This window comes from Peromyscus leucopus, chromosome 10 (assembly GCF_004664715.2).
Source record: "Peromyscus leucopus breed LL Stock chromosome 10, UCI_PerLeu_2.1, whole genome shotgun sequence".
Lineage (NCBI taxonomy): Eukaryota > Metazoa > Chordata > Mammalia > Rodentia > Cricetidae > Peromyscus > Peromyscus leucopus.
The window spans coordinates 77,309,258-77,328,399 of record NC_051071.1 but is presented as its reverse complement, the minus strand read 5'-3'; the positions used below and the strand labels follow the sequence as shown (position 1 = coordinate 77,328,399).

At 40.8% G+C, this 19,142-nt stretch overlaps 1 protein-coding gene across 2 annotated transcripts in view; it reads right to left on the bottom strand.

The window, feature by feature from the left end:
- Positions 1-19,142, bottom strand: part of Mthfd2l (methylenetetrahydrofolate dehydrogenase (NADP+ dependent) 2 like) — a 102,452-nt gene that overhangs the window by 66,138 nt on the left and 17,172 nt on the right. For both annotated transcript variants that reach the window (XM_028881895.2, XM_028881896.2), the window contains exons 4-5: positions 14,039-14,191; positions 12,853-12,960 (exon numbers count right to left, since the gene is read on the bottom strand). In XM_028881895.2, the coding sequence (XP_028737728.1) occupies positions 12,853-12,960; positions 14,039-14,191 (261 nt within the window). The remainder of the gene's footprint in view (positions 1-12,852; positions 12,961-14,038; positions 14,192-19,142) is intronic.

The following is a 19,142-nucleotide window of genomic DNA, read 5'->3' as shown; positions in this document are numbered from 1 at the left end:
ACATTGATAATTCTGACCATATGTATTTACCATAAAAATAAATGAAAATTTTCAGTCACCTATGAAGGATAATGGAAGGAACAATTCAATAATAAATAGGACAAAGATGTACACATTAGAAAGCAAAGAGGTGGTCTGGGTGTGGTGGCACATGCCTTTAATCCCAGACTTGGGAAACAGGCAGAAGGATCTCTGAGTTGGAGGCCAGCCTCTCACATAATGAGTTCCAGGACAGCCAGGGCTATGTAAAGAGATCATGTCTTAAAAAAAGGGGGGAGGGGGCATGCGGAGTAAGGTAAGTGGGATGTTTTATGCCTGTAATTCCAGCACTTGGATCACAGAGGAGGGATTTCCAAACAAAGGTCATAAAGGCTATATAAAGAGTTTAAAGCTAGCCTGGGACACATACCAAAATCATCTCCCACCAGCAGTGGTGGTTCATACCTTTAATCCCAGTGCTGGTGAGGCAGAGCCAGGTGGATCTCTGTGAGTTTGAGGCCAGCCTGGTCTACAGAGCGAGATCCAGGACAGGCACCAAAACTGCACGGAGAAACCCTGTCTTAAAAAAAACAAAAAAAAAAATTATTTTAAAGGGGAAGAAAAAAGAAGGAAAGAGAAGGAAGAGGACAGGAGGTATGACTCAAATGAATATAAATATACAAGTTATAAATAAATTTGATATAATGAATAAAATAAATCCAAGTGAACATAAATGTATAAGTAACAAGTAAAAAGAGAAATGCAATTCATACAGCAGAAGTCACAAATGATATAAATAGAAATACACTGTAGTTGCTGAATTTAATCCACCCTTTCAGTTCATGAATTCAGACTGAATATAGAAAATACAAATAACATTACATGACTATAACATTAAATTCTAAAAAATAAATAATATATTTTATGTACTCAACACTTTTAAGTGGTATTATTTTGGGTTGCATTGTTTTCAAAAATACCAAAGCAGATTATCCTTGATTACAATGTACTAAAGGTACACACATGAATACACATACGCTAGCAATCTGTGAAGTTTGATGCGAACTAAAATCTAAACGTCAATCTTCATTAAAAAATTATTATAGTCACATCACTACTTCTTTAGTAACATCAAGCTAACTTGATACTCTAAAGTAGATTTGGCTAGAAATGCCCATAGCAGATACCAAAGTCATATTTAGACTAGACTGACCGGTGTTTATGACCTTGATGATAACCAAACCATGACAAGAGTCTTGGCAAGCTATTTGGTAGCCCGTGTGATGTTAACAAAAGAAACATGAACCAAAGGAGTTAAAAGCAAAAGTGTTCAGACTTCTGACTCCTGCTGCAGAGCACCTTGGTAATGTTCCTGGCACCCACCTTTCTGAACAACTATACATCTTAGTTGTCATCGTGTGGAGAACATGAGATTATGTGAGATGCAGAGATATCAGTTCACAGACATTATAATATTTCCAGTGAGAAGTAACAGTTGTCTTACTAGAATGTTTTAGTTGAGACAGTGAGCACCACAGGGATATTTTAACACACTGTGCTGGTGGATTAAACCTGCTGTAGGTGAGAGAGAAATCTAGGACAGACTGAGCTTCTGGTGAACACATGGTAGGTACCACTTACTAAGACGGTGCGTTCATTGCTATAACATACACTTGAGAGAAAATGTTTGGGTTCCTAAGTATAGAAATTTTAGCACATGATCAGATGGCCTCCTTGCCTTGGGCATGTGGTAGGAGCTGTGCTCCAGAGGACCATCCATTTAACTTGTAGTCAGAAGCAAAAGAATACAGAGACTAAGGGACCACAATTCTCAAGAATATGCAACCAACAACCTCAAGGCTTCCCACTAAGTTCTACCTTTGAAAAGCTCTGTTTACTCTCCAGTACCCCCAACTCTGCCCAGGGAGTAAATCTTTACCACATGTATCCTTAGGATCCAAGCTATGGGTAGGACAATTGGAATAAAATTGGAAATAAGGGTTCATCATATATTATGTGTTTACTGAGCCATGCCTATGAAACTGCTGAGTGGATGCAAAAGTCTAGAGTACAGTTGGTATTTTTGAATCATGGGGCTACAAAGAATCTTCTAGGTCAGGGGTTCTTAACCTGTGGGTTGTGGCACCTTTCACAGTGTCTTGGTGAGGGTTTCTATTGCTATGATGAAATACCATGACCAAAAAGCAAGTTGGGAAGGAAACTTCATTTGGCTTATGCTTCCACATTATTGTTCACCACTGAAGGACATCAGAACAGGAACTCAAACAGGGCAGGATTCTAGAGGCAGGATCTGATACAGAGGCCATGGAGGGGTGCTGCTTATTGGCTTGCTTCCCCTGGCTTCCTCAGCCTGCTTTCTTATAGAGCCCAGGACTACCAGCCCAGGGATGGCATCCTCCCATCACAGGCTGGGCCCTCCCACATTGATCACTAATTGAGGAAAGGCCTTACAGTTAGACCTCATGGAGGCCTTTCCTCAACTAAGTCTCCTTCCTCTCTGATGACTACCTTGTGTCAAGCTGACACACAAGCTGACAGCCAGTACACAGAGGGTCAAACGACCCTTTCACAGAGGTTGTATAGAAGATATCCTGCATATCAAATATTTACATTATGATTGATAACATTAGCAAAATTATAGTAATGAAGTAACAACAAAATTAATTTTATAGCTGGAAATCAGCACAACATGAGGTACAGTATTAAAAGGTCACAGCATCAGGAAGGTTGAGAACCACTGACCTAGGGGATGGATATGGATAAAGATGTTAAGTATGAATCTAATTCTGTGTTTTGAGAAGTCACTCCCAAGCCCAACCATAAATATTCCTTCATTGTTCCTAAAAATATAATGTTTTTTGCTGGCTCCTAGATTCTCATCTCCTTTTGTTGATGGCTGGAATTGGGAAACCATATTTGGAAAGGCAACTGGATGATGCTAGAATCCAGATGGGATTGAGAATGCTGCTTGAGAAGTTGAAGGCAGAATGGCCTAGAAACAGAGTGAGCAGAAATGTCTAACAAGAATTAAAAGCCATGTACACGAGTGGTAGCTTTAATCTGCACTTAAATGGTTAGATAAATAGTCTTATTAAATGTAGGCATTGTCTTAACTTGAAAAGCATGTCATACATATTACTGAATCCACTATATAGTTTTCCATTTATAAGAACCCTCAAGAGAAATTGTGTCCTAGGATTAGAAAAATATTTTATTTTTTCCAGAGCATGAGTTTATTTTTAATCTTACAGATACTTATTTGGGTTTTCTATTCCTTTTTATCCTGCTAACAAGTTCTTTTAAATAAGAAACTAATGACTCAGCCATAAGGATTTAGATTCAATGAAGTAACTTCAGCAAATATACATTCAGCTCCAGTGAATAAAAAGTAGCTTGCTTGACAGTGGGAATACATTCATGAAGATTTAATGATGTCCTTATTTTAGTAGAAGTCTTATCTTTGGCTCCATTTTTAGTTCCAGTTCTCCTTTTTCCTTTCACTTCACCATTTCTCTTTCTATGATGTCTAATATATTGCCATGGGTCTATGAAGAAGGAAACTTTACTTTAAATATAGTCTCAGTAGGTAAATATTAAACATGATCTTAGGTTGAGAAAATGATCAGTCAGTAAAGTGCCTGTCACGTAAGGATAAGGACCCGAGTTTAGTCCCCAACACCCATGCGACAGCCAAGCATGATGACACACACCTGTAATCCTACTTGGGGTTTGAGGGGCAGAGATGGGTGGATCCCTGCATCTCACTGACCAGCCAGTTTAGCCAATCAGTGAGCTCTAGTTTCCTTGAGAGATGACTTCCCAAAAGATAACCCAAAGAGAGGACTCCTGATGTTGACCTCTGCTCTACACACACACACACACACACACACACACACACACACACACACACACACACACACACAGTGGGGGGGTGGGTGGAAATGGGGACACAGATACACATATACACTATACACACAGGATTTGAAAAGCTTCATTGTAATAATAATTGGAGGTTATAGCATTCATGTACAATATATCTAGAAATTATTCATTCTGTCCTACACCAAGCTTTTCCCATAAAGTTTGACTTCTCCTTTGGCCCATTTTGCATAGTTATAATTAGAATCATTTATTTCCTGTGGTTAATGATGATCTTTTCTACTTCTCTGTAGTCTTGGGAGGGCAGAGTCCTGTCCAGTTAATTCACTGTTGCATTTCGCACATTTACCAACAAAGAACTGAGTCCCTCTGTAAGAAGAGAGCCTGAATAGACAGAACCATGATGTTTCATTGTAGAAACAGGAGCTTCTTTCAGTGAATGACATCGGCATCAACTTCCCCTCCTTTACACAGTGTCCTGAGGTCTCCTCTTCCATCCTGACATTGATGAGACCCACTCTCCCCTACTGAATACAAGGTGACTCTGGGGGCAGTGGAGGTTTCAATCGTCCTTTTATACAAAGGCTTATAATTTAAATATGAAAAAATATTGATCTGTGGGGAAGCATCTAGTTACTTCTCTTCTTCATCCTTTCTTCCATTAAAAAGTTTCCTTTCAATAAATGATACATTCATATTTTAAATTTCTATCTGTTGCCTTATTTTGTACAATATTGGCCTAGTGGTTAGCACATAAAAATATCTAACAGATTTACTGATTCAATGAGTTATTCTATCATTATCTATGAGTCCTTCTGCTAAATTTCACAAATAAAAAAAGCCTGAAATATTGTCATTCGGAAGTTGGCATTTAGCTGGGCATATGACACATGCCTGTAATCCCAGAACTTGAAAGGCTGAGCCAGGACAATTGTTGCAAGGTCTGAAGCCAGTTTAAGTTATGAATAGAGTTCTAGACCAGCCAGGCTATGCAAGGAGGCCTTATCTCAAACTGCCTCACCCCTAAAAGAAGGTCATATTTACTTCTTCTTGAAATGAGGGAGGAGGGGGAGAGAAAGAGGAAGGGTAAGGACTGGGATCCGGGATACACAAAGCAATGGCTGGGAAGTGGGAAGGGAAAGGAGGTTGGCGCTGGGAACCAACAAAGGGTTTCAGGACATAGCACTCCCAGGAGAAGGAGGGATGGTGCTTTGGGAATGGTATGCAAACTGTGAAGACTCAGCCTAAGATGGGGAGGAAATGACAGGTGACGTGGCTATGAAGGTAGGGTGAAGCTTTTTTAGTGCCCCCTTGGACAGGTGTACAGAGATTAGAGACAGGATGCTTTGTGCTGACAACAGAGCTGATATGTGGTCTTCTGAGGTCAGGACTACAAGAGAAAGTGAAAGAGGACAGAGGGTTTTTTTTTTTTTAATTTTGCTTTTTAAGTTAATTTTTTTGAAATCTTAACATTTACATTTATTTATTTTGGGTGGTAGAGCAGGCAGGGCTTGCATGGCCCACGGCATGTATGTGGCGGTCAGAGAACAACTTTCAGAAGTTGGCTTTCATCTTCCCCTATGTGGGTCCTAAGGGATCAAACTCGGGTTGTTGACTCTGCAGCAAGTGACTTACCCCTGAGCCAATGTGCCAGCCCTGCTTTATAATTTAAATAGGTTTAATGTTACTTCCCACTGTGGAGCAATCCCAGGTGTCCAGTAAGAATGACTATTTCCCAACTAAACGCTTTGGAGATACTAGCGAGCTTACGTTAGAGGGCATGGACAGTAGAACAGGGCTATTATTCAACTGAGAGAGTAAGACAAGAATAACCATTTGCTGTGGTGATACTGTGTCCCCCAATGTATCGTGCACCCTAATAAACTTACCTGGGGTCAGAGAACAGAACAGCCACGAGATAGACATAGAGACCAGAAAATAGTGGCACACAAACCTTTAATCCTAGCATTCTGGAGGCAGAGATCCATCCGGATCTCTGTGAGTTCAAAGCCACACTGGAACAGCCAGGCATGGTGACACATGCCTTTAATCCCAGGAAGTGATGGCAGGAAGCAGAAAGGTATATAAGGCATGAGGACCAGGAAGTAGAGCCTTTGTTAAGCTTTTAACTTTTAGCAGCAGTTCAGCTGAGATCCATTTGAATAAGGACTCAGTTTGAGGAAATGAGATCAGCTGAGGAGTTGGCGAGGTCAGGTTAGCTGTGGCATGTTCTGTTTCTCTGATCTTTCAGTGTTCACCCTAATACCTGGCTCTGGGTTTGTTTTTACTAATAAGACCTTCTAACAATTTGTGCTATAATTTGCTTTTTTTCTAATACATCAACAACTCAAAATTCTAAATTAGTAAAACCAGATCAACACAGAGCATCACAGAATTTGATACTTGCAGAAACAAATTATCTGCCATCCTCTCTGCCCAGTTTGGCCATGGTCATCCCCTCTGCCCAGTTTGGATGTGGTTCCTCAACAGAGGCTATATATTCCCTACTCTACTCAGGGCCAATAGGACTAAGAGTTTCGGTCCCATCGTGTGAGGCTTTGCATAACTCCTGCATTCCTAGGCGTTTCTATTTGGCTCTTCTCTTTGAAACCTTAGGGAGCTTGGCCCCACCTGCTCCTGGGCAGAGTTTACTCACACATGCCACTCACATCATGTTGCATTGCCTCAAGCATCTACTACAGGTTACTGCCTCCTGCAGGTGGGATATAATGCTCCCAGCCTGGCACAAATATGTGCTTTGAAAACTGGAGTCAGTGAAAAAGTCACGGCGAAAAAGCACTGAATATGCTGGCTTGTTCTGTGTCAACTTGACACAAGCCAGAGTTATCTGAAAGGAGGGAACCTCAGTTGAGACCGAGCTGTAGGCAAGCCTGTATGGCATTTTCCTAATTAGTGACTGATGGGGGAGGGCCCAGCCCATTTCGGGTGGTGCCATCCCTGGGCTGGTGGTCCTGGGCTCTATAAGGCGGCAGGCTGAGTAAGCCATGATGAGCAAGCCAGTGAGCAGCACCCCTCCATGACCTCTGCATCAGCTCCTGCCTCCAGGTTCCTGTTCTGTTTGAGTTCATGTTCTAGACTCCTTAAATGATTGATTGATTCATTGATTTCTACAATGTAGAAGAATAAACCAAATAAACCCCTTTTCTCCACAACTTATCATCACAGGGATAGTAACCCTAACTAAGACAGTGGGTTGATAAAAACTCATGTGGACTTCCACTTAAGCTGGGCAGTGGTGATACACGCCTTTAATCCCAGCACTTGGGAGCAGAGGCAGGTGGATTTCTGAGTTCAAGGCCAGCCTGGTCTACAGAGTGAGTTCCTAGACAGCTAGGGCTACACAGAAACCCTGTCATGAAAAAACAAACAAACAAACAAAAAACAAAGAACAAAACAAACAAACAAGGAAAGAACATCTCAAAGAAGGAGATATTGAAACACAGTAGGAGGTCAGGCAGACTGTAAATGTTGGATGCCATGTGGCCAGTGCTTGGAGAAAACACACCTTCCAAAGATGAATCTGAAGATAAAGAGCACTGGCTTCAGAGGAGAGAGACCAAGTCTTCTTCACTCATAATAATGCTACCACATCCTATAAAGAGCATGTAACCCATGCCATGGCCACTTCATTGGTCATTTCTGGTGAGAAGTACTGCTTGAGAATAAAAGTATGCAGGAGGATACTAAATGAATGACAAATAACATTAGATTCTAAATTCTACTAGTGATAATTAATAGTTATAATTTCTTGATAGGGAGGGTGCTCTGCTATTATGATGGGAAAAAATGTTTTTAAAGCTATTAGAGTGTTTTCCCTAGGCTTCCTTCCTTATGGAAAAGCTGGGTGAGGAAGCCACTGTGCTAAAAAGCCAGTGGTATTTAGTTTTCATTCTCAGAGAAAGAGAAGTATCTTCTGTTGCTACATATAAAGAAGTCACACGAACACTCTAGATGGGGTGGATGATTGGATGCGCCAACTCACAGCTCTGGTTCTGGGTCTGGGCTGTTGCTGGATTAGTCAGCCCGCCACCTCTCCTTCATTCTCAACACCAGGATGAGCTCTCCAGTATTACCTTGGCTAGCTCACCCCATGTAGTAAGCAGCAAGGGGTGAGGCCATTCTCCTGCTCTTATGTCCTTGGGATTGGCTTGCCCACACCTAAACCACCAAGACCAGCTCTATTGTGTTGCCTAGTCAAGGTATGGAGACCACTCTGCCTAGTTCTGCAACTGGTGAGAAGCAGGACCAGCTTTCTCCCTCCAGTGACCTCAGAGATGGCTCTCCACAAGAAGGAGCTGGTCCTGCAGACCCAAAGTTACAGGATCTCTTGACACAGGACAGCAACAGGATATCCAAGAGGAGCCCCAGTCAGAATCCAGTATTGATGATGTAGCAAAGACCAAAGACCTTAAATGCAATGTACATTTGCAAATAACAACATATGGACTAAAGGACTGTGTGATTCACTGTCTCACACTACAACTTCCACCATGAGATTTTTCTTTTCTTTTTTTTCCTCTTTTCCTTTAAATTTTATTTTGTTTTATCCAGGGGTAGGGGAGATGTTTGCAAGGGTAGAGGGTAGATTAGAAGGGACAGGGAGATGAGTGGGATCGAGATGCATGATGTGAAATTCACAAAGAATCAATAACAAGTTAAATTTGAAAAAATAAGAAATAAAAAGAATACCCTCATGATGTTCACAATGGTCCTTCAACATCATAGGAATTGCTAAGTTTCACGAGAAGCGACTTTCTACTATTATCTTGAAATGTCACTTCACCCAAGCCTGGGCTGCCCTAAGTAGCAGAGCGTTTGCTTTTCGCTGAACGTTTATAAATTCCTGTCCTTGCACGCCATGTCCCCTTCATCACTCACTTCCACCAAGCCTGTCAAGGAGGAGAGAATTCGTGTCTCCATCTGAGAGCTCTAAGGTGGCTCACCTCCTCCCTAAGCTCCTGCAGAGACTGTGGTCCCATCCCCACTTCTGTTCAATGCTGAGGTGGGCAGTTATGCAGTCTTCGCACTTAGAGATTTACATACATTCTCATTCTTGAATGTTTCAAGTCCTGAGTAAACTAAAAGATTTTTCTTACAAATATCCAAGCTTTGTGCTCTTAATGACAAAACTTAGTGAGCCGGAAACAGACATATATTAAACTAAATAACAGTATGGCTGTCTTTTCCTTTTAGGGAAATCAGTTTTTTCTCTGAGATTAAAAATGAATTATTAGGCCTCTGAGTCTCCACTGGTAAAACAATACACAGTGTGAGCTACATGCTCAACATTGTGTCATTACAGCAAGGTCTCTAGATGTGAATTTGCAGTTAATCCGCCTTCATTATCTCCATTAGCAAACAAGCATGTAATTACTGCTCTGCCAGGCGAAGACATTCAAGCCCTAGCCTTCCCACAGACTCCAAACATTCAGGAGCTGCTTGCTACAGTTCATTATATTATAATATATGTCACCATGATCCTATTGTGTATGTAATTAAACACCACCCATGTGGCAAACCTTCAATATCATTTTTAGTATAATTTGTTACCTTTTAGATACAGTAATTATAACGGAAGTAAAGTACACTAGAATAAAGGTAAATTTAACCACCTGGTCTGTAAGCAACATTATAACCAATTCTACATGTATTCCATTTTTAGTATTTATTAAGGGGAGAAATTTTATTGAACAAAATATGAAATGTTTTTAAAGTAATCAGTTTTAATCCCATAATTCTCTCCTCAAAAATCATCACTACCATCAATCTGTGTTTATTTTGATATTTTACTACATAGGTACATATCTATAAATAACTACATATGCTAAAATATGTAAGGCAATATTTGTTGCATAGTATTATATAGTTTAAAACTGAATTAAAAGGGGATAGATTTTCTAAGGTAGTTTATAAATAATTCATAATTGAAATATGACAATAAATTAGCATGTAACATACTGAAGCATATAAGAAAAAAGCATGTTGTCGAGTAGTGTTGGAGTTTTATGGTAAGCCTTCATAAGCTGAGCTTATTCAAATTCTTACAAAACACTAAATATTATTTTAAAAAGCAAAAATAAAGCTCAACAGGAAAAGAGACTAAGTTTCAAGTAAAGTCAAGGGAGAGATCCTCACTAACCTCAGAGCATTTCCCTGTACACATGTAAGTGGTGTGTTACAGGTCATTGACTTAAAAGTAATTGAAACAACAGCAGTTGTCATGGCTACATGTAGTAACTCAACCTACTATGTGTTAGGCAGTAACCCCGCAAACACATTGTAACTGATGCTTTCTTAAAACTTCTATTTCATTGAATTTTCACAATAACTAAGTAAGAGAGATATTAATGCTACACATTTCTTATTGACAATAAAAGTAAAAATCTACACTGGATAATCAGCTGTTGGAGGTCACAGGATCAGCAATGAGTCTTTACCCTGATCAGTGCTCCTAACCACGGCAGATGCTCATCCCTGGCTCCCAGTCCTGGGACTTACACTTCCTCAAAGCCCACAAAAGCCTTACAAGCTTGATCTGTAGAATGGGAATAGTAATGAATTCTATTCACCAGAATGACTGAAAATTGGCTAGACAGTTTATGAGAAAGTGATCATCTAAGCATGGGGCTCAGAATGTTACTGATGAGACAAGAAAACTAAAGGGTGAAAACGAAGAAAAGCCTGCTTGTCTCTTCATCAAGGTTTTCCATGAAAAACAGTATATTCTTGTAAAATTTCTGCTGGTTTTATCTGGCTTAACATAAAAGTACTATACGAAGGCCAGGATGAACCAGTATTCCGCAACCATGAGGATGGTGTAGAGTGAGCTGGCAGGGAAGAGTGAGGTAGAAATGATGCCTTGGAAGATGGGTGCTCTGACAACTGCCTGGAGTCACCATCAAACCAGACTTACTATGATCCAAGTACATGTATTTCCTACACTAGATTCTTAGAACAGAAAATAAAATTCAAACGCCTCATGCCCATCCTCATCATTCATCACTTTTGTTGTTGTTTTGAGATAGCGTCTCACTAAGTAGCTCTGCCTAGCCTAGAACTCATTATGTAGACCAAGCTGACCTTGAACTCACAGGGATCTGCCTGCTTCTGCTTCCTGAGAGATAAGACTAAAGATGTGTGCCACCATGTCTGGGCATTGCTTTAGATAAGTCCATAGGACTTTTGAGTTTTAAAAAAATTCTTTCATATATATTATCATAGTAAAGACCCTTTTAAAAAAAATGACTTGCCAAAAAACAAACAAAATAACAGAACTGATCTCAGGAACTGGGATTCAACATGGTTAATAATATTTTTTTAGAAATCTCTGTAAGCCTATGTATGGTAGTGTGTGCATGTGCTGTCATTTAACAAAGTATGCCCACTCTTTTGTAGTTAAAGGACTCAGTGAAGTGCCACTCTATAGAAGATAGGGCAAAATGCAGGAATTAGGAAGGATGGTCAGTAAAGGTCCCGGTGAACATCAGTAGCCCATATGCAGACTAACCGCTGCTTCTACTGAAACCGTGAACTTGGTCTGAGCACCTTTTTGTCCCCTGCCACAGCACTGGCTCAGACAGCCGTGAACCTCACGCCCCTTGTCCTTTGCCAAATGTCCTTCCTACCCTGTCACCAGCCCTCCGTGTGGATCTGCTCAACACCCAGCTATGAGACAGTTGAAAACCCCAAGCTCCTAGGAGGGTGGTGAGCTGGCAGGCGCCTGGACAATGTGGTACGTGTGCTCAAACGCTCTCATATCTCACTGGGCTTCCAAGGTGACGTCTCACTCTTACTGCTGAGCAACACAGAGTTGTCTAACCCAGACAACCAGCTTTGAGCCCCAAGCCCCAGGCTTCATTCCTGTTAAGGGAACTAACCAGGTGATTTGTGGTGTACTAAACCATTCTACAATTCAACGTGCAACTTGTTGAAAATTTTCTGAAGTGATGATTTTTATGTGTCTAGTGACTTCTATCCTTTCTTAATGTCTGTATTGTTATTGAGTTTCAAAAAAGTGTTTACAGCTATAAGTAAAAAACGAAGAAAGAAAGCAAAAGAAAAGGACCAAAAAGGTCACCTATTTTCAGCAGTAGTGGTTTGAATAAGACTATCCCTGACAGGCTAGTACATTTGAATACTTGGTCTCCAGCTGGTGGAAGTGTTGGGAATGATCAGGAGGGGCGGCCCTGTTGGAAGATGAGTGTCAGTGGGCTTTGAGGTTTCAGAAGCATCCTGCCATTCTCACTGTGGTTCAACCTCCTGCTCCCTGTTGGAGACAGAGCTCTCAGCTGCTGCTCTGGTTACCTGCTACCTCCATCCCATCATCATGAACTCTGAAAATGTAAACCCCAAATAAGCTCTTCAACAAGTTGCCTAGGTCACGGTGTGTTGTGGGATGCCTTTCTGTACGCTGTGAATATGTGTTACTCTCATTGGCTATTAAATAAAGCTGCATTGGCCTATGACAGGGCAGGATGGAGCCAGGTGGGAAAATCCAAGAGAGACAGTGAAAGGAGAGACGCCAAACCGCCATCCAGAGAGCAACATGTAATGGAATGCAGGGAAAGCCACGGAACATGTGGCGATATATAGATTAATAGTGATGGATTAAGTTATAAGAGCCAGCTAATAGGAAGCCTGAGCCATAGGCCATATAATTTGCAATTAATATTAAGCCTCTGAGTGATTATTTTATAAGCGGCTGCAAGACCACAGGCCAGGCAAGACTGGAGAAACACAGGACAGCGGGGTGGGGTGGGACCGGAGAAATGTATGGCTACAATGGTGTTTTATCACAGCCGTAGGAAAGAACTAATACATCGGCAACTCCTTTTTGTAATTCACGGTTTTCACACCATGAGATGCGCTGCACGAACCCACAAGTGTGCAGAGTCACACCGTCAGGAGTCATAAGGGGGACCCTCCAACCAGGAAGCCCCGCAGGTCACTCACCTCCAGGGCGCTCATGCTCTCCATCCGTGTGCAGTAGCATGGCGATCGGCATGCCCACGTTCTTGGATCTTCCTGCTACAACCACGTTTTTCCCAAATGTTTCAATTCCTTAAAAAATACAGTTCGTTTAAATGCATGCCTAACAAGAAGAAGCGAATTAAACATATGAAAAGCCGACTGAAATGTTATTTAAAAACTTCTAATTAAATTTGGATTTCCTACCCTGTCTGTAGCATGCCCTCGCTGGATTATTTATAAATATTTCTTTTTACACTTCTTGGGTTTGCCATTTCCTCTCTCATTATGTCCTCATTTAAAAAAACCACAAAAATTCTCAAGTTGCCATTAAAATCATTTTAAATGCTGAGTTTCATATGAAGTGTATAGTCTTAAAATATATTAACTGCTAATTAGACTAGAAATTCATACCACAATATTAAGCACAAATGGCAATCAGCCTCCTAGTGAGACGGGATAACGTAAAGTGGAAGGTGCACACACTTTACTTCTCAGAAAGAAGTGAAGTCATCTCTCTGCCTTGTTGGGGTGCCATTTCTTCACAGGAAAAATGAAGAAATTGAAACTGAGGCCTATCCAAGAACTGACAGGCAAGTGTGTGATTCTAGAATCTGCTTTCTCTTGGAGAGTCTGTCCATCAGTTAAGAGATCAGCAGATTAGAAAGGAAAAGATGTTTCCAAAAGAGAAGTGACCGTGGTGGGGGCAGGGAAGCCACCAACATGCAAAGCCACAGAGCTTCATGAATGTACCCACCTGCTGATGAGGGCAGAATGTGTCCAACACAGTAGAAGTCTACATGCTTTTATTAAAAAATTACGGTCAATAGACATGGTTCTTGTAAGATTAACACATTATCTAAATAAGAAAATATTGTACACTTTGGAAAGACTGTCATCAACATAATTCAAAAGTAGGAAGACATGGCCACATTTGGAAGGTTCATTCACTACAAGCTACAACTGCAGTTGCCTATCACATGGCGCATGTTCTTCATTTTCTTTTATTCTGTCTTGTCCTGTGACATTCACAAATGTATAGCATTTCTTATAGACTTTAGTTGTATGCTTATCATTTCAGTCACTTGTAGACAGAGGTAGCTCTACCCAAGCAAGGCCCCAGAGCTCACCTGCCTCTGGTACCCGTTTCCCAGAGACCCAAGTTACCAACCTGTTCTTTTTATTATTTCCCAAACAGCACCGGCAGTGGCAGGTATCAGAGAATGCTGATCAAGGCACAGTCTTCCAATATTGATAATATGAAATCCATCTACATCTTTTTCTGGGGTGATTCCATTGCATATTGTTCTTTCATCCACATGGTCTGAAAAGTAAATGTAGTTGGTCTCCTTTAAAATTTACATTTATGGGAAAGCCCACCAAATGAAAACTGGGGATCTATAGATATATAAGCTGCAAGAGACATAAAAGTGTCATTCTTTTCTTGCCATCAAAATAGTAAACCAAAATGCTCTTGAGTGATAGCTGTGATCGGCTGCATGTAGAGCATAGGCTACTGACAGATACAGTGGCTGGACTGGTGAATTGTGGGGAACTGAACAATCCCAAGGAAATGAGGCAACAAGTAGGTAGAAGTCTTTGCCTCAATATGCGTGCAGACTTAAGGGATTTGAGTCCACTTTTCTCCACCACAAGATGTTTCCACTAATTGGTTTCTGTTAAAAATGTGGACACTATAGATTAAATGGGGTAAGACAGGAAGCCACAGAGGCTACCCAAATGTGGTGCACAAATTCTGCTAAAAAACCTCTGACTAAGCCCTAACAACATAAAGAAAAAGCAAACACATGAAAAGGTGAGAGGGTTGGCAAGGAAACAGGGTTACAGCTGCGGCAGGCCAAAGGAGAAATCTCTTTGGAGTTGTCAGTCTGGTACAGGCATTTTCCAAAACCCTCAGCCAGCAGATTTAGTAGGAAAATACTGATCCTTGCCCCTGAAGATCCGAAGACAAATGTGTCCACTCTCCCCATTTCTATCTACGCTTTGGTTCAGGTCCTAGTTTAATACGATAGGGAAGAGGAAAGAGACAGAGAAGTCACAAAGGAATTGGCAAAACTGCTCATGAGTGGCACAGTTGTCTCTTCTGGCCCTCTAGAGAAGTTGGAAGATAATGACAAGGACGATCAAGGTCAGTTCAGCGAGAACACACAGCACAGAGTCCATACACGAAGACCAGGGGTATTTCTGCACACAAGCCACGGGCATCAGAAGACAAAATGATTTTTAAGTTACTATTTATAATACCCTGTAAACAGCAAAATTCTTAGGAATAAATTTTTCTAAATTTGAGAACAACTCCTGTAATAAGGATACAAAAGATTGCTGACAGGTGACAAAGTTATACTCTGCTCATGAGCTGGAAAACTCAATAGTATTTCCATTTCCCCAAACCGACTTGTAAACTCACTGCAATCTTAATCCTGTATGGCTTTCATTAGATTCTGAAATATATTGAGAGATGTGTTTATACTTTTTAACACTTGGCACTACCATATTATCTAATATAAACTTTAAGGTGAAATATTTCTTTCAAGCCTTGAAAAAAAATAAAAAAATTCCAGGCAAAGTTTTATGTTAATGGAATAAATTTCACATCCTTAGCATGTATGTAAGAGTTTTGAAAATTCATTCATATATTCTCTCGACTAATATTTGAATGTGTTCCATGTGATATACCAGACTTTTTCTTTGGGGCTCCCACCGAGCTCCCGAATCATGACACAGAGACTTCTTATTAGTAATGAATGCTCAGCCTTATCTTATGCTTGCCCCGCTAGCTCTTATAACTTAACCTGTTTCTCTTCATCTACCTTTTGCCCCAGGACTTTTTACCTTCCTTTCCTTCTGTACATCTTACTCTCACTGCTTCTCCTGTCTGGCTGGCTGGCAGCTGCCTGGCTTCTGACCCCGGGTGTGTCCCTCTCTTTCTCCCTGGTTCTCTTTTCCCTCCTTTGCCTAGATTTCTCCTCCTACTCATTCTCTCTGCCCACCAGCCCCGCCTACCCCTCTCCTGCCTAGCTATTAGGCGGTCAGCTTATTAGACCAATCCGGTGCCTTAGGGAGGTAAAACAAATGTAACACATCTTTCCGTCATTAACAAAGGCAACAGAAACAAATGTAACACACCTTTACACAGTTACAGTAACATTCCACAGCACAAACAAATGTAACACATCTTTGGCCAGTTACAATTATATTCCGCAACAATGTGTCCAATGGGGAGTTAGGATACTAGGTGAATCAACAGACAAAATTCTGTCTATCGAACTTACATTCTAACAGCATAAATATTTGCCCTCACGGTTTAACTGTAGTCTCAATAACTTTTCTTTGGATTCTACATAAAAATAAAAAATCAAGGCAGATAATACTCATCAGGTGTCTACTAGGCCATCATCCAAAAACTATTTTATCATTGAGAGGTGAAGGGACAGAAGAGGAATGTGAAGTGAGTCTAACCTCACTGAGCCACTCCAACCCCCAATTTGGGTCTTGTAAAGGTTGGAAATGAAGTGGGTGGGATCCTTTAGGCTGGTAGTTCTCAACCTTCCTAACACTGTGACCCTTTAATACAGTTCCTCATGTTGTGGAGATCCCCCAACCATAAAATTATTTTCATTGCTACTTCATAACTAATTTTGCTACTGTGTGAATCATAATGTAAATATCTATGTTTTCTGATGGTCTTTTATGACCCATGGGGTTCAGAACCACTACTCTAGGCCATGTAGGGATATATCTCTTTCTCCATGCACCCACAGCTTCCATCTCCTACAGCAAGGAGACTGCTCAGGATGTCTGGGAAAATCCTATGATGCTTTTGAATCTTAGCTTTATCTGATTCTATGATTCCCGGATGTGAGCTGTTGATACTCATTTTAGTGTAGTGTGTGTGTGTGTGTGTGTGTGTGTGTGTGTGTGTGTGTGTGTATTATACACATGTGTATGTGTTCATGTGTGTGGAAGCCAGAGGTGACATTAGGTGTCTTGCCCTGTCACTCTCCTCCTCACCTTTTGGACTATATTCTCAATGAATAGGAGCATGCAGATATGGCAAGATAAGCTAGTGAGCAAGCCTCATGGGTGCTCCTGCCTCTGCCTCCCCAGTGCTAGGGTTATAGGCAAGCACTGTCATGCTCAGCCTTTTACATAGGAACCAGGGACCCAAACTTAGATTGTCAAATTTGCACAGCACTTAACCAACAGAGCCAGCCCTCTTATGATACAGTCTTGATTTCAACCCCCAAATACCCAAATTTCAGTGAATTCTCTATTTTCATCATAACTTAAGTATGTCCAAATCTGTCACCAAAAGACAAAAGCTATCACCTTGACAATAACCTATATTTACCTATTACACAAATAATCTATTAACCCAACTCCTGTTCCAACCTGTTTTCAATTTCATCCTGGTTCCTGTACCTATTATTCCTTTGGTGTCTTTTCTGAAAACCTCAATCTAAAAGACAAACAACATCAGATTGACTTCTCCTCACAAAATGAATCAGAATTTAAAATTAACATCCCGTGCAAGTCCTCCTTTATGCTGATTAGTTTATTTAATGCCAAAAATTCTTTATGAAGCAGGCAGCATTTTCTTCACTTACCAGATGGAGACACTGAGACAAAGAGGTGACCAGTGAATGGCAGGGCCAAGACTCAAGTCCAGACAATTTTCTTATAAAACCCACCTCTTCCAACATCATGTCTCTCCACATATTAAAAGGTATAACATGAATGCATACACTTCAAACATTTACATTATCCACTAGCTTATATTGATACCCTGAAAATGTATCAACTATGGTTAAAATATTAGCATGAGGGATCAGTCTGCCTGGATCCAGACTCGGTTACTCAGAAGGAAGGGACTCGACCTCCATGTTCTTCTCAGCAAATACCCATCACTACAGCTCTACACCCACAGGATGACTGTGAGGATTCAAACTGAATTAGTAAATAGAAAATCGTCATATAACAGAGACCTTAGTCCAGTGGATGCTGACCACTGGTATCTTGTGTACATATTATTGGCTTTGCATATAGAAAAGTACCTTCTCTCAGACCATCCTCACATTTGCTGGGGTCCCTCTTACCTGTTTCTTACTCAGCAAGCGTTTTTTTGGCTGTAGTACAGACAGATAACCAGTGCCATCTAGTGGCCATTAGTAACAAAGTCACCAAGTAAACATTGGTCACAAAGGCAACATGTAGATACAACTTTGCTTTTGTTAGGACAAACTAAATAGAATGTACTTAGAAACTCTGAGGAAGGAAATAGAATGGTTTGGAAAATAACTTTATAAAATTTTAATTATGGAAGTTATATGTGATTTTGTGATATGTAATATGATCTGCCACGTGCATATTTCATGTAATGGCTAAATCAATCAACATATCATGTATTTCCTTTTGTGTGGTAAGAATATGTAAATCTGCTTTTGTGGCAATATGTTATAACTATCTCATGATTTTGTACAATAGGTCTCTAGAAGCTACTGGTCATATCTAACCAGAGTATTAAATTCTTTGTCCAGGACTTCAAAGACACTCCCCAGTCCTCCACCCCTGTAACCACACCATTCTATGGTACGTTTCTGTGAGATTGACATGCTTGCTTGTTTTTTTCTGTGTTTATGGCATGGTCTCATGTAGCCTGGGCTGGCCTTGAACTCACTATGTAGCCAAAGAGTCCTGACCCTCCTGCCTCCAAATGCCAAGTACACTAGGCTTGGCCATGTTTGACATGTTTTAATCCCACATATTAGTGGTATAATTCAATATTTGTCTCTCTGTGTGGTTTATTTCACATGCAGATCCTTTAAAAGCACTTATGGAGGTTGTTTTCTTGCTGTTTAGTGTAGCTAGAGTTTTCCTGCCTTGCCCATAGTCAGGACAAATCTTTGTCACCTGCCAGTCCCACAGCTGCTCAGACTCAACCAAGTAAACACAGAGACTTCTATTGGTTACAAACTGTATGGCCGTGGCAGGCTTCTTGCTAACTGTTCTTATAGCTTAAATTAATCCATTTCCACAAATCTATACCTTGCCACACGTGGCTCATGGCTTACCAGTATCTTTTCATTCTGCTTGTCAGGGTGGTGGCTGGCAGTGAGTCCTTCTGCATTCCTGTTCTTTTATTTCTCGTCTCTGTTAATCCCACCTATACTTCCTGCCTAGCCACGGCCAATCAGGTTTTATTTATTGAACAATCAGAGCAACTTGACATACAGACCATCTCCCAGCACAGCCAA